At 52.5% G+C, this 15,250-nt stretch overlaps 1 protein-coding gene across 2 annotated transcripts in view; it reads right to left on the bottom strand.

Moving 5' to 3' along the window:
- Window positions 1-11,151, bottom strand: part of noc4l (nucleolar complex associated 4 homolog) — a 46,610-nt gene extending 35,459 nt beyond the window's left edge. Inside the window, exons 1-4 of one of the 2 annotated variants that reach the window (XM_038804972.1) lie at window positions 10,996-11,151; window positions 7,505-7,625; window positions 5,493-5,599; window positions 4,290-4,397 (exon numbers count right to left, since the gene is read on the bottom strand). In XM_038804972.1, the coding sequence (XP_038660900.1) occupies window positions 4,290-4,397; window positions 5,493-5,599; window positions 7,505-7,625; window positions 10,996-11,148 (489 nt within the window). In that variant the 5' untranslated portion in view covers window positions 11,149-11,151. Of the gene's footprint in view, window positions 1-4,289; window positions 4,398-5,492; window positions 5,600-7,504; window positions 7,626-9,690; window positions 9,738-10,995 lie in introns of those variants that run through there. The other variant, XM_038805055.1, reaches the window with a different exon arrangement.
- Window positions 11,152-15,250: the final 4,099 nt, after the last annotated feature.

The raw sequence follows: 15,250 nt of genomic DNA, 5'->3' as shown, positions 1-15,250 counted from the left end.
CCCCTAGTCACCACATTCCAGCGCCTGTTCGGGTACACAAAGGGAGAATTCAGAATATCCAATTCACCTAACAGCACGTCTTTCAGGACTTGTGGGAGGAAACCGGAGCACCCGGAGGAAACTCACACAGACAGGGGGAGAGCGTGCAGACTCCACACAGACAGTGACCCAAGCTGGGAATCGAACCTGGGACCCTGGCGCTGTGAAGCAACAGTGCTAACTAACCACTGTGCTGCTGTAAGGTAAAGCGATCAAAATTCTAAGCTTTTATTGCAAAGTACCTTTTCAGTTACAACTCTATGAAGGGAGAAAGGAAGAGAAGGATATGCGATCGGGTGAGATGAAAAGGGTCGATAGAAGGTTCAGGTGAAGTATTGACACCAGTGAGCATAAACGTGCAGACTCGGCACAGACAGTGACCCAAGCCGGGAATCGAACCGAGGACCCTGGCGGCGTGAAACAACAGTGCTAACCACTTTGCCGCTGGGCTCCATTACAACCAGAGGAAAAAGTCAAAAATTCAATCTGATATAGTTAAGAGCATTTGTAGAACACCCACCCCAGTTACATTGTGAACAAGAACAACAGATCGTCTTCTTACAACCTATTCTTTGTGTGAAATTCGAAGATATTGGCGCTTTTTAGAGCTTGTGGGACTGGAACCTCTGATGCACCTCTCTATTGGCTCAATCTCCATTTAATTGTTTATGCTAATTTGCACTGGTACAAACTAGACTTGGATGGGAGAAATGGGCAGAGCTGTCCAGGGAGTGAACCCACAAGGATTATGTATGTAGCTGATCCACCCCAAAAACTTGGCCCCCACCATCACAACAACAACTTAGATTTTTATGACATCATTAACGATAACGAAACGGCCCAAGTCTCTTCGACAGGCGCATCATATAACAAAGTACGACACTGAGCCACAAAGCGGGTATTAGGGCAGGTGATCAAAGCCTTGGTCAGGGAGGTGGGTTTGTCTGTTCAAGGAGGATAGCGAGTTTGAGAGGTGGAGGTGTAGAGAGGGTACTCCAGAGTTTAGGGTTACGGCAGCTGAACGCACAAACTCCAATGGTGGACTGACTGAAATCTGAGGCACACAAAGCCAGAGTTAGACAAGCTCAGATATTTCGGAGGGCTCGGAGGAGATTCCAGAGACAGGGAGGGGTGAGGATATGTAGGGATTTGAAAACCAGAATCTGATTTTTGACCCATTGCTTCAGCGGGGCCAAAGTAACTCAGCAAAGCAGATGGAAGGGGCTTGGCGTGAGGAAGGGCAGAGTTTCAGCCGCAGTACCGAGATGAATGTGGATATTGGCGATGTGCAGTCTCGGTAAATAGAATTGACAGTGCAGAAGGAGGCCATTCAGCCCATCGAGTCTGCACTGGCTCTTGGAAACAGCACCCTACCCAAGGTCAACACCTCCACCCTATCCCCATAACCCAGTAACCCCACCCAACACTAAGGCCAATTTTGGACACTAAGGGCAATTTAGCACGGCCAATCCACCTAACCTGCATATCTTTGGACTGTGGGAGGAAACCGGAGCACCCGGAGGAAACCCACGCACACACGGGGAGGATGTGCAGACTCCGCACAGACAGTGACCCAAGCCGGAATCGAACCTGGGACCCTGGAGCTGTGAAGCGATTGTGCTATCCACGATGCTACCGTGCTGCCCCTAAGCCCTGTGGTAAACAGCTGGACTCACCCACCACCTACGTGCACGTAAAGATGGCTCAGCAAAAACATCAATCGTTGCTCTCCTAACCTCAACTTAGTCTCCACCCTTACAATCGGGTTAGGTTCTCTGCAAAAAGAAAAATAAAACTACCCGACTGCATTCTGAGCTCCGACCCACACCATCAACCTCAGTCCCCACCCTTGATAACCTAAACCACTCAAGCCACCCACAAAACATCTCAACGAATAACACTTTGCATTGCGTTTAGCTTCTATCCTTCCACGTTCCTAGCTCAGCAGAGAATTTTTACCCATCTCCTAAGACACTGATATACTCCGAGGGAGTAAAGAGCAGTTCAGTGATCTAAACCGACCCTCAACACCGATTGTTATTTTTCTTTTACTTAATTCTAAAGACGCTGGAAATGTGGAGTAAAAAACAGAAAGTGCTGGAACTGCTCGTGAGCCGTATCAGACTTGGAACATTAACTGTCTCTCTCCCCAGATGTGCCCAGGCCTGATGAATATTTCCAGCATAATCCGCCTCATTAAAATTGAACTTGCCTTTCGTTTCTGCATCTTTTCAAAAATAACAGGACGTGGGAATTTGCATGGGACACGAAAAGTGAGGCCAGTAGTGAAGCATGCTATTCGGATACACGTTATACTAGAGCGCAACACAGACAGACTCAATGGTGGGCTACCCGTTGTAATGTCTCTTGTGATGACTTAATCGAGCTGTGAAGCAACAGTGCTAACCACTGTGCTGTGTGTGTGTCTAATAGCGCAGTGGGTTAGCACTGTTGCTTCACAGCTCCAGGGTCCCAGGTTTGATTCCCGGCTTGGGTCACTGTCTGTGCGGAGTCTGCACGTTCTCCCCGTGTCTGCGTGGGTTTCCTCCGGGTGCTCCGGTTTCCTCCCACAAGTCCCGAAAGACGTGCTGTTGGGTGAATTGGACATTCTGAATTCTCCCTCTGTGTACCCGAACAGGGGCCGGAATGTGGCGATTAGGGGATTTTCACAGTAACTTTTTTCCAGTGTTAGTGTAAGCCTAGTTGTGACAGTAAAGATTATTATAAAGATTATTATTGTTACAATCAGAGGTCAGACTGACTTATTTTGAATCCCAGGACACCATATGGGAGAAGGCAGCCATGGGATTGGTGTAAGGAAGCTCGAGCGGGCAGTGTGATTAATATCTGCCACGACCTTGCGAGTCGGGAGACAAAACAATTCTTGGGGCATTGAGATGCTGTAACAACTCAAGGTCTGCGGGGATAGGTGAGCTAATTGGGCTGAATGGCCTGGTCCGTTGTCAATATGCTCACTTCCCGCTAACGTCAGCAGCGTAACTCCATGCCCTGTATCCACTGCCTCATCAATTGACAGCCTTCCCCCACCACATCTCGGGGTGAGCTCCGTAATTCGGTGATGAAAACCACACTTCCCTCAGAGGGAGCAGAGGTGGGAAACTTCAACTCCAGATAGTCCTCGGAGCCTTTGCACACGTGCAGATTGTGAGCAGGGTGCACATGCGCAGTTTTGCCATTTTTACATTCTTTGCGGCTAGCACACCAAGACGTGACGAGGAAGTGATTGGGAGCCGAGTGCCATGGAAGATCCAGGTCCCAGGCAGCGGACAGGGAGAGATCCCAAAAGGAAAACCCCAGTAGGAGGCAGAAACGGGTCCTTGTTAAGTTAAAGATAAAAAGAGAGAGAAGCAAATAGGAGAATGACTGCCGTTGGCAGACTTTAAGTGCCGAAAGGCATTAATGGTTGGTGCTGCAGGCCTTTGGGGTGCCCCAATGGCGCACCGTTCTACTTAGTACAGTTGGTTTTGGGGCTGGTTTAGCTCACTGAGCTAAACCGCTGGCTTATAAAGCAGATCAAGCAGGCCAGCAGCACGGTTCGATTCCCGTACCAGCCTCCCCGGACAGGCGCCGGAATGTGGCGACTAGGGGCTTTTCACAGTAACTTCATCGAAGCCTACTCGTGACAATAAGCGATTTTCATTCAAGATCTGAAGTTAGTGCTCGAGTGCAGAATCCAGGGGAACGGAATCTCAAGGGCAGAGGGCGGAATACTGAGGTGGGCCGTTTGTGATGCCACCTGAATTGCGAGTGACTTTTGGAGAGAATTGTGAGGTTGAATCTTCAAATGTGAAGACCAGAATTCCTTGCGATAGATATACAGTTTCAGCGGACAGTGTTTACTGATATAAGGGCGGATTGTTGAGAAATCCATGGACTCTGTCTTGTCGCATCAGCCATTTATTGTGTGGTGTGGTGTGTTTGACAGTTTACTTGTGATTTCACAAATACCTCATACTTACCCAAATGTAGAGGAGCACGAGACAGATATTGGAAATTGTTTCATCTTTCTGACCCTGTATAGGATTTTTTGTTTGTTCAAAATCCGTGGGATCCTGTGGCTTTATCTTCTGACCAAGTGTTCTGAATCTCAAACTTTGCCGCCTTGAAACAAAATGTTATTGGCCCCCAAGCGAATCTTACCAAAAACTTGAAAGGTCTGGCAAAGATCGTAACATTTTACATCCTGGTCTGTCCAGTGAAGTGTGCACTGAATGAGAATCATGACTCACCTTCAACAACTCCCGGGGAAAGATGTAACGTTCATCCTCCTCGCAACTGACAAGGGGCCACCTCCCTTCACACTCAACAAATTTCATCAGCGTGCAAAGCGCCACTTCCTGGAGAGAAAGCAATCGTGAGCGAACACAGCAGAAAACATTAATTTGCAGAAAAGCCCCTTTGACAGATAATGGCCCAATGCTCATTTCAAAATGTCCCATTCGCCACAGGCTAATCCTGTGATGGCCGCTAACTTTCGTTAAGTGGCCAAAAATGGGATTTGTGCCAGCGAGATCTCGGTTTGAGATCTTCCTCACTCCCCGCCAGTGACGAGATCAGCTCACACCCAACGAGGCGTGAACCTAAATTCCGTGAATTTATATCCATTTCAATATAATTAAAGGGCTTTATGCCATAACTTCTGCCCACTGCATATTCCCCACCCTCCCCCAACCGTGAAACGTCACGCCAGCGCGAATCACTCCTGGTTCCCAAAGGTGAGGTATCTGGAGGGCCTTTGCCAGCATATTTAGCCCCCCCCACCCCCTTAAGCTGGCTGTGTGAATGGCTAGTTAGCCCATTTCACAGAGAGGTCGAGCACCAGCCACATTGCTGTGGGTCTTGAGCCATGTAAGCCAGACTGGGCAAGGATGGCAGCCGCTAGTTCTCACTGATTGCCCAGAGTTTCACGGTCACCATTATTGATAATGTTTCTTTTTTTAATTCCAGATTTATTTAATCAACTGACTTGGGAGGGCACAGTGGTTAGCGCTGCTGCCTCACAGCTCCAGGGACCCGGGTTCAATTCCAGCCTCGGGCGACTGTCTGTGCGGAGCCTGCACGTTCTCCCCGTGTCGGCGTGGGTTCCCTCCGGGTGCTCCGGTTTCCTCCCACAGTCCAAAGATGTGCAGATCAGGAGGATTGGCGTGATCAATGCGCAGGGTTACGGGAATAGGGTGGAGGAGTGGGCCTGGGTAGCGTGCTCTTTCAGAGGGTCAGTGCCGACCCGATGGGCCGAATGGCCTCCTTCTGCACTATTGGGATTCTATGGAATTCCCCAGCAGCAGCAGCAGCTCATGATTGGATTTGAACTCGTCTCTATAAAGACGAGGCCTTGGCTTTACCAATCCACTAACCTAATCACTGAGCTACGGCGCCGTGTTCTTTTGATACACGGCAGCACGCCCCCAGGGCAGGTTCACAGCAGGTCTCACCTGAACGGGCTCCGATTCATGTACCATCAGAGTGAGCAGTTGGTCGATACTGCTCTGATAGCGATGCCTCATCCATATCTTGTATTTCATTTCAGCACCGCAGTCAGCTGAAATGACACAAACTGAACTGTTAGTCCTGTAAGTTTCTTACAACTTCCAAGTTAATCCCGAAAGAATTTGTCTTTTTAATAATCTCAGGACATCCTACAGCTATTTAACAATTAAGGAAGTACTTTTGGAGCATAGTCACTCCTGTGATGTCGAAAAATAAAGAGTTCATTTGTTCACAACCAGTTCCTTTTATCGAAGCATAAATAGTGGCGAGGACACAGAGGAGGGCCCCCACCCCCCACCCATTGTTCTTCTACAAAATGGAGTGGATGCTTTACGTCCACTGGAGGGGGCAACGAGGCCTAGATTTAACACCTCCAGGGGTGTAGCACTCCCACAGTGCAGCACTGGAAGGCAGCACCTCCAGGAATGTAGCACTCCCACAGTGTAGCACTGGAGGGCAGCACCTCCAGGAATGTAACACTCCCACAGTGCAGCACTGGAGGGCAGCACCTCCAGGAATGTAGCACTCCCACAGTGCAGCACTGGAGGGCAGCACCTCCAGGGGTGTAGCACTCCCACAGTGCAGCACTGGAGGGCAGCACCTCCAGGAATGTAGCACTCCCACAGTGCAGCACTAGAGGGCAGCACCTCCAGGAATGTAACACTCCCACAGTGCAGCACTGGAGGGCAGCACCTCCAGGAATGTAGCACTCCCACAGTGCAGCACTGGAGGGCTATTACAGCTTTGGATGATGTTAAACTGATGGAAGGTAACAGATTGGAGGTCAGCCGAGTGCTTTACTTCGAGCCATCCTGCAAACTCCATCACAGTAAAATACAGCAAAACACGGCAAGCCGATAGACTCCATGCGAAGCAAAGAGTTGCAAACACGGAGAGTTTTACAGCTGGCCCACTGCTGCACACACTGCACATCATTAGAAAAACGCAAACTATTAAAAAATCTTGTTTCTCTCTAACTGAAACGATACCCAGCTCTCTTTAAATCACAGTACAGACTAAGAGCTTCCCTGAAACACGTGCAGCTGTCTCTCCTCCAGCCAACGGGCTTGTTATAAAAGAACAAAGAGAATTACAGCACAGGAACAGGCCCTTCGGCCCTCCCAGCCTGTGCCGATCCAGATCCTTTATCTAAACCTGTCGCCTATTTTCCAAGGTCTACTTCCCTCTGTTCACCGCCCGTTCATATATCTGTCCAGATGCATCTTAAATGATGCTATCGTGCCCGCCTCTACCACCTCCCCTGGCAAAGCGTTCCAGGCACCCAGCACCCTCTGCGTAAAAAACTTTCCACGCAATCTCCCTTAAACTTTCCCCCTTTCACCTTGAAATCGTGACCCCTTGTAATTGACACCCCCACTCTTGGAAAAAGCTTGTTGCTATCCACCCTGTCCATACCTCTCATAATTTTGTAGACCTCAATCAGGTCCCCCCTCAACCTCCGTCTTTCCAACGAAAACAATCCTAATCTACTCAACCTTTCTTCATAGCTAGCACCCTCCATACCAGGCAACATCCTGGTGAACCTCCTCTGCACCCTCTCTAAAGCATCCACATCCTTCTGGTAATGTGGCGACCAGAACTGCACGCAGTATTCCAAATGTGGCCTAACCAAAGTCCTATACAACTGTAACATGACCTGCCGACTCTTGTACTCAATACCCTGTCCGATGAAGGCAAGCATGCTGTATGCCTTCTTGACCACCCTATCGACTTGCGTTGCCACCTTCAGGGTACAATGGACCTGAACTCCCAGATTTCTATGTACATCAATTTTCCCCAGGACTCTTCCATTGACTGTATAGTCCGCTCGTGAATTAGATCTTCAAATCGGAGTGAATGGTAAGTGGACGCTTTCTCCTCACGGTTATCTGTGTAGCCCTGAGCATCTCTCTGGCCCCACTTGCAAGAAGCAGATACCCCGACAGATACTCCTCACCTGACAAACCCTCCTCCTCGTCCGGCAGCTGGCCAACAAAAAGGTCTCCTCGTTGTAGTAAGGTGCAAAATAACTTGTTGCAGGTTCTGGCAGCAGCGAGGATTTCAGCTTCCTGATCAGCCTGATAACAAACATACAGAAACTTACAGTCAATAGAGACTAACAGCGTCGATCTTAGAGAGTGGTTAATACTTTTTAAACCCGGTGTGGAGTTGGACTGGTGCAAAGAAAGAATTAATGTTTATCGAGTGACCGACTTTATAAATGTAACTAGTTGTTTGGTAGGCAAACAGCAACACCTCACAAAGAGCAAGCATTGGTTTCTTGGATTATTATTGGCCAGGGCACCAGGGAGAATTCCCTGCTCTTCTTCCAAGTGGTGGAACGGGGGTTATACAGTCAAAGAGTTTTTACAGCACAGAACAAGGCCCTTCAGCCACTCGTGTCTGCGCCAGCCATCAAGCACCTATCTATTCTAATCCCACTTTGCAGCACTTGGTCGCTAGCCTTGTGAGCGATAGCGTTTCAAATGTTCATCTAAATGCTTCTTTGGGCAGCACGGTAGCATTGTGGTTAGCACAATTGCTTCACAGCTCCAGGGTCCCAGGTTCGATTCCCGGCTGGGTCACTGTGCGGAGTCTGCACGTTCTCCCCTTGTGTGCGTGGGTCTCCTCCGGCTGCTCCGGTTTCCTCCCACAGTCCAAAGATGTGCAGGTTAGGTGGATTGGCCATGCTAAATTGTCCTTAAGTGTCCAAAATTGCCCTTAGTGTTGGGTGTGGTTACTGGGTTATGGGAATACGGTGGAGGTGTGGACCTTGGGTAGGGTGCTCTTTCCAAGAGCCGGTGCAGACTCAATGGGCCGAATGGCCTCCTTCTGCACTGTAAATTCTATGAAATGTTGTGAGGGATGCACCAAAGAGGGCAAACAGGGCCTCAGTTTAATGTTTCATCCAAACAACAGCACCTCTGATAGTACAGCACTTTCTCAGCGCTCACAGGGAGTACAGCACTTCCTCAGTGGTCACAGGGAGTGGCAGTCTAGATTACTTGCATCAATGATAAAAGGTCAGTTTGCGGTGGGAAGAATGTTGGCCAAGGCACTGGGCACAATTCCTGCAGTCACAGGAAGGGTCAATGTGTGAGGTCAGCAGAGAATGTCAGCTTGGTTCTAACGGTGGCTTTCTTGCTCTTGGGACAGAATATCGCACGTTTGAGCTTCACATCAGAGATGATGGAGCCTGCCCAGCATTCCTTCCTGTCCGACTATTGACGTTCTTTAAATTTCCACCCAAAGCCATCGCTGGGCAGCATGGTAGTTAGCACTGTTGCTTCACAGCACCAGGGTCCCAGGTTCGATTCCCGGCTTGGGTCACCGTTTGTGATGAGTCTGCACATTCTCCCAGTGTCTGCGTGGGTTTCCTCCGGGCGCTCCGGTTTCCTCCCACAAGTCCCGAAAGACGTGCTTGTTCGGTAATTTGGACATTCTGAATTCTCCCTCTGTGTACCCGAACAGGCGCTGAAATGAGGGTCTTTCCACAGTAATTTCAGCAAGAAACTTTTGATCAGAAGCCTCACCCCCTGCAGCTCAATACAATTCCGTCAGGTGAATGCGGGACGTTTCTGAGAGGAAGTACAGGGGCTAATAGCGGCAAGTTTAGCTCACTGGGCTAAATCGCTGGCTTTGAAAGCAGACCAGGGCAGGCCAGCAGCACGGTTCAATTCCTGTACCAGCCTCCCCGAACAGGCGCCGGAATATGGCGACTAGGGGCTTTTCACAGTAATTTCATTGAAGCCTACTCGTGGCAATAAGCGATTTTCATTTCATTTCAAGTCGCTCTCTCAACATTTGCCGTCCCCAGGTTTGTGATCCTGTATTGAGCACTGCACTGCAAAAGCTGCCGCTTCCATTTTAGTTAAAGATCGAGGCATCAAAGCAAACAGCTTGACCTCGAGCACATTCCAAACACAGATCTGGACGCCCCACAACAAACCAAAATTTATTTTTAGAGCACAATTCACACCCTGAGGATGTCCCCAAGAGTTTCAGAGCACATTAACTTTTGGGGAGTGGTCGCGGCTGGCATGTAGCGAAAACCAGCAGTCAGTCTGGACAGAGCAAAAGTTATAAAAATCACCAGTGAACAGTTTACATCTTCTGTTATTGGTTTGAAAGATAAATACTGGCCAGGATACTGGAGACAAGACCTCCCATCTTCAAGTTGGATCTGTTACATCCACATCCTCCCCGTGTGTGCGTGGGTTTCCTCCGGGTGCTCCGGTTTCCTCCCACAGTCTAAAGATGTGTAGGTTAGGTGGATTGGCCATGATAAATTGCCCATAGTGTCAAAAATTGCCCTTAGTGTTGGGTGGGGTTGCTGGGTTATGGGGATAGGGTGGAGGTGTGGACCTTGGGTAGCGTGCTCTTTCCAAGAGCCGGTGCGGACTCGATGGGCCGAATGGCCTCCTTCTGCACCGTAAATTCTATGAAAAAAAAAGACTGACAGTGCAGCACTTTCTCCGTGACGGCGCGGCGCTCCCTCAGTGACTGTGCGGCGCACCCTCCATGACAGGGCAGCGATCCCTCCGTGACGGTTCGGTGATCCCTCCTTGACATTGCACCGCTCCCTCAGAGTAGTGTTCTGATCTACCCCAACCTGGGGGTCTCTCAATTTATAATCAGAAACATCCTTACCCCACAGCGACTCAGCTTTTTAATACAGTTCACCCAGAGATGTGAATAAAGGGCTAAACTTGGTGGCGGGAAAAACAGTTCATCCCAGGGTCCTGAAGGCAATTACTTATAGCAAAAACCAACATTGCTGTCTATTATCGAGTCATCATCATATTACTGTTTATCGGATCTCGTGTAAGCAGGGCTCCAGCAGTCCCTGAGCCCATAAGTCTGACCCTCCCGAGCCCAGTGGTCTGGGGACCCCCAGGGGCCCAGCGGTCTGGGGATCCCCCCCCGTGCCCTGGCGACCCCCAGTGCCCAGCGGTCTGGGGATCCCCTCCCCCAGTGCCCAGCGGTCTGGGGACCCCCCCAGTGCCCAGCAGTCTGGGGATCCCCTCCCCCAGTACCCAGCGGTCTGGGGATCCCCTCCCCCAGTGCCCAGCGGTCTGGGGATCCCCTCCCCCAGTACCCAGCGGTCTGGGGATCCCCTCCCCCAGTACCCAGCGGTCTGGGGATCCCCTCCCCCAGTGCCCAGCGGTCTGGGGACCCCCCCAGTGCCCAGCGGTCTGGGGATCCCCTCCCCCAGTACCCAGCGGTCTGGGGATCCCCTCCCCCAGTGCCCAGCGGTCTGGGGACCACCTGCAGCCCCCTCTCTCCCCCTCCCGGCCAGGGGCCCTCCGGTTCTCCCACCCACCTCTCTCTCCCAGCCCCCTCCCCCCGGGCTCTCCCACCTCTCTCCCAGCCCCCTCCCCCCCGGGCTCTCCCACCTCCCTCCCCCCCCGGGCTCTCCCACCTCCCTCCCCCCCCGGGCTCTCCCACCTCCAGCCCCTCCAGGATGTCGAACACCAGGTTCGCGTTCCTCCGGCTGCCCAGCACCAGCTGCAGGCGGCGGGCCTGGGCCCGGGCCGGAGCCTCGGGCTCGGGTTGCGGCCGCTCCGGGCTGCGCGTGTTTCCTCCGCCGGGCGCCGCCATCTTGTCCCGGCATCACGTGCGGCCGCGCAGCCAATCGACGGGCAAGGGCGGGGCACTAAGAGCCACGCCCCCTTAAAGGGACAGTCCATTGATTGGGCTCCTGTCCAAATGATCCATTAAACTGTCAATAATCCTTCAATAATCATTTTTTTTTTTAAATAATTTTTATTGGAAAATTTTGAATTTATACATCAAACCATACAAAAATACCAACAATAACAATAATGACAACAATCATGAACCTTCGCCCCTCCTCAATGAACAATCCAACAAATTAACAACTTAAATTAACACAATGTTGTTACATAACCATAGCGAAAAAATAATAGAAACTATAATACGGAACCCCCCCCCCCCACCCCCACACTCCTCTCTCTCCCCCCCCCCCGGGTTGCTGCTGCTATTGACTAAGACACCTATCTTTGAGCCAGGAAGTCCAGAAAAGGCTGCCATCGTTTATAGAACCCTTGTATTGATCCTCTCAGGGCAAATTTGACCCTCTCCAATTTTATAAATCCCGCCATGTCACTGATCCAGGTCTCCACACTTGGGTGCCTTGCATCCTTCCACTGCAGCAAGATCCTCTGCCGGGCTACTAGGGACGCAAAGGCCAGGACACCGGCCTCTTTCACCTCCTGCACTCCCGGCTCCACCGCAACCCCAAAAATCGCGAGTCCCCACCCTGGCTTGACCCTGGATCCAACCACCCTCGACACCGTCCCCGCCACCCCCTTCCAGAATTCTTCCGGTGCCGGGCATGCCCAGAACATATGGGCGTGGTTCGCTGGACTCCCCGAACATCTGGTGCACCTGTCCTCACCCCCAAAGAACCTACTCATCCTAGTCCCGCACATATGGGCCCGGTGCAGCACCTTAAATTGGATGAGACTAAGCCTCGCACATGAAGAGGAAGAGTTGACTCTCTCCAAGGCATCCACCCAAGTCCCGTCCTCTATCTGCTCCCCAAGTTTCCCCTCCCATTTATCCTTCAGCTCCTCCACTGACGACTCCTCCACCTCCTGCATTACCTTATAGATGTCAGACACCTTCCCCTCTCCGACCCACACCCCCGAAAGCACTCTGTCCATCGTCCCCCGCGAGGGCAGCAAAGGGAATCCCTCTACCTGTCGCCTAACAAACGCCTTTACCTGCAAGTATCTGAACATGTTCCCTTGGGGAAGCCCAAATTTATCTTCCAGTTCCCCCAGGCCCGCAAACCTCCCGCCAATAAACAGGTCCCTCAATTTACTGATGCCCACCCTTTGCCAGCCCCTAAATCCTCCATCCTTGTTCCCCGGGATGAACCGATGATTGCCACCCAATGGAGCCCCCAACGAGCCCCCTGTTTCCCCCCTATGCCGTCTCCTCTGTCCCCAGATTCTTAGGGTCGCCGCCACCACTGGACTCGTGGTATACCTCTTAGGGGAGAGCGGCAACGGCGCCGTTACCATGGCACCCAGGCTTGTACCTCTACATGACGCCATCTCCATTCTTTTCCACGCCGCCCCTCCCCCCTCCATCACCCATTTACGCACCATTGACACATTGGCCGCCCAATAGTACCCCAAAAGTTTGGGCAGCGCCAGCCCGCCTCTATCCCTCCCTCGCTCCAGGAAAACCCTCTTCACTCTCGGAGTCCCATGTGCCCACACAAAGCTCAGAATACTGCCGGTCACTCTCCTAAAGAAGGCCCTGGGGATAAATATGGGCAGGCACTGACAAAGGAACAAGAACCTCGGAAGCACTGTCATTTTGACGGACTGCACCCTCCCCGCCAACGACAATGGCAGCATGTCCCACCTCCTGAACTCCTCCTCCATCTGATCTACCAGTCTGGTAAAGTTATGCTTGTGGAGAGTCCCCCAGTCCCTGGCCACCTGCACCCCCAGGTACCTAAAACTCTCCCCTGCCCGCCGGCATCATGATGACATTCAACAATCTCTGCACATTCGTGTTCAGCTGCCTTCCCTTCACAAACCCTGTCTGGTCCTCGTGTACAACCCCTGGCACACAGTCCTCTATCCTGGTGGCCAGGATTTTTGCCAGCACCTTAGCATCTACGTTGAGGAGAGATATGGGCCTGTATGAACCACACTGCTGGGGGTCCTTGTCCTTCTTTAAAACTAACGAGATCAGTGCCCGTGACATCGTCGGGGGCAAAGTCCCCCCTTCCCACGCTTCGCTGAGTGTCCGCACCAGCAAGGGGCCCACTAGGTCCACAAACTTTTTATAAAATTCCACCGGGAACCCATCCGGCCCCGGTGCCTTCCCTGACTGCATCTGCCCGATCCCCTTAACTAGCTCCTCCAGCTCAATCGGCGCACCCAACCCCTCCACCTTCTCTTCCTACACCTTCGGGAAAGAAAGCCTGTCAAGGAACCTCTCCATTCCCCTCCTCTCCCCCGTTGGCTCCGACTGGTACAGTTCCCCGTAAAAGTCCTTGAAGACCTCATTCACCTCTACCCCCTTCCGCACCACATTCCCACTCTTGTCTCACTCCAGCAATTTCCTTAGCCGCATCCCGCTTGCGGAGCTGATGAGCCAGCATCCTACTCGCCTTTTCACCATGTTCGTACACTGCCCCTTGTGCCTTCCTCCACTGTGCCTCCGCCTTTCTAGTGGTCAGCAAATCAAATTCAGCCTGCAGGCTGCGCCTCTCCCCCAACAGTCCCTCCTCTGGTGCCTCTGCATACCTCCTGTCCACCTCCAGCATCTTTCCCACCAGTCTATCCCTCTCACTCCTCTCGCTCCTCTCCCTGTGTGCCCGGATGGATATCAGCTCCCCACGAATCACAGCCTTCAGGGCTTCCCAGACCATCCCCACCTGAACCTCCCCCGTATCATTCACCTCAAGGTACCCCTCAATACTTGCCCGGACCCTCCTACACACCTCCTCCTCCGCCAACAACCCCACATCCAACCGCCACAACGGACGTTGGTCTCGCACCTCTCCCATCTCCAACTCTATCCAATGCGGAGCGTGGTCGGAGATTGCAATGGCCGAATACTCGGCCTCCTCCACTCTCGGAATCAGTCCCCTACTCACCACGAAGAAATCTATCCGAGAGTAGACCCTATGTACGTGGGAGAAGAAATACTCGCGTGCCCTCGGCCTTACAAACCTCCAGGGATCCACCCCACCCATCTGGTCCATAAACCCTCTCAGTACCTTGGCTGCCGCCGGCCTCCTACCCGTCCTAGAGCTGGACCGATCCAGTGAAGGATCCAACACCGTATTGAAGTCCCCCCCCATGATCAGACCTCCCGCCTCCAGATCCGGGACCCGTCCCAACATACGCCTCACAAAGCCCGCATCGTCCCAATTTGGGGCATACACACTAGCCAGTACCACCTTCTCTCCTTGTAGCCTGCCCCTAACCATAACATACCTACCCCCTTATCCGCCACCACCTCCGATGCCTCAAACAACACATTTTTCCCCACCAAAATCCCACTCCCCGGTTCTTCACATCCAACCCCGAGTGGAAAACCTGCCCCACCCATCCCTTCCTCAGGCGGACCTGGTCCGCCACCCTCAGGTGGGTCTCCTGAAGCATTGCCACATCTGCCTTTAGCCCCCTCAGATGAGCAAGTACCCTCGACCGCATCACCGGCCCATTCAACCCTCTCGCATTCCAGGTGACCAACCGGATCAGAGCGCGTCCCGCCCCCCTACCCCGTCGACTAGCCATAGCCCGTCGACTGCCCGCCCCAGGCCAGCACCCCCTGCCCGACCCAGTCCCCACAGCGACAACACCTCACCTCTGTCCCCCCGGCCCCCACCAGCTCCTTCCTGACCCTACCAGCAGCAACCCGGTATTCCCCTTTCCCCCCCCTCCCTTCCCCCCCAGGCTAGGAAGCCTCCCAGCCGCGAACCGTCCTCCATTGTACTTCCGTGGGTCAGCTAACTTCTGCTGACCCCGGAAACTCCCGCCAATAACCCGACCCCTCCCAAAGTGGGATCATCCCCCAATCTATCCCTCCTCCAGGCTCCGCTCTAGCGCGGGGAAGAACCAGTTAAGGCCCCGCCTCCCCCGTCACCGTCTCCGCCCCCGCAACGCGGGAAACCAGAGGAAAGCCCGCGCTTTCGCACTGCCCCACC

Source organism: Scyliorhinus canicula, chromosome 1 (assembly GCF_902713615.1).
Source record: "Scyliorhinus canicula chromosome 1, sScyCan1.1, whole genome shotgun sequence".
Classification (NCBI taxonomy): domain Eukaryota; kingdom Metazoa; phylum Chordata; class Chondrichthyes; order Carcharhiniformes; family Scyliorhinidae; genus Scyliorhinus; species Scyliorhinus canicula.
The sequence above is the reverse complement of the archived record's forward strand: the minus strand, read 5'-3'. Positions and strand labels throughout refer to the sequence as shown.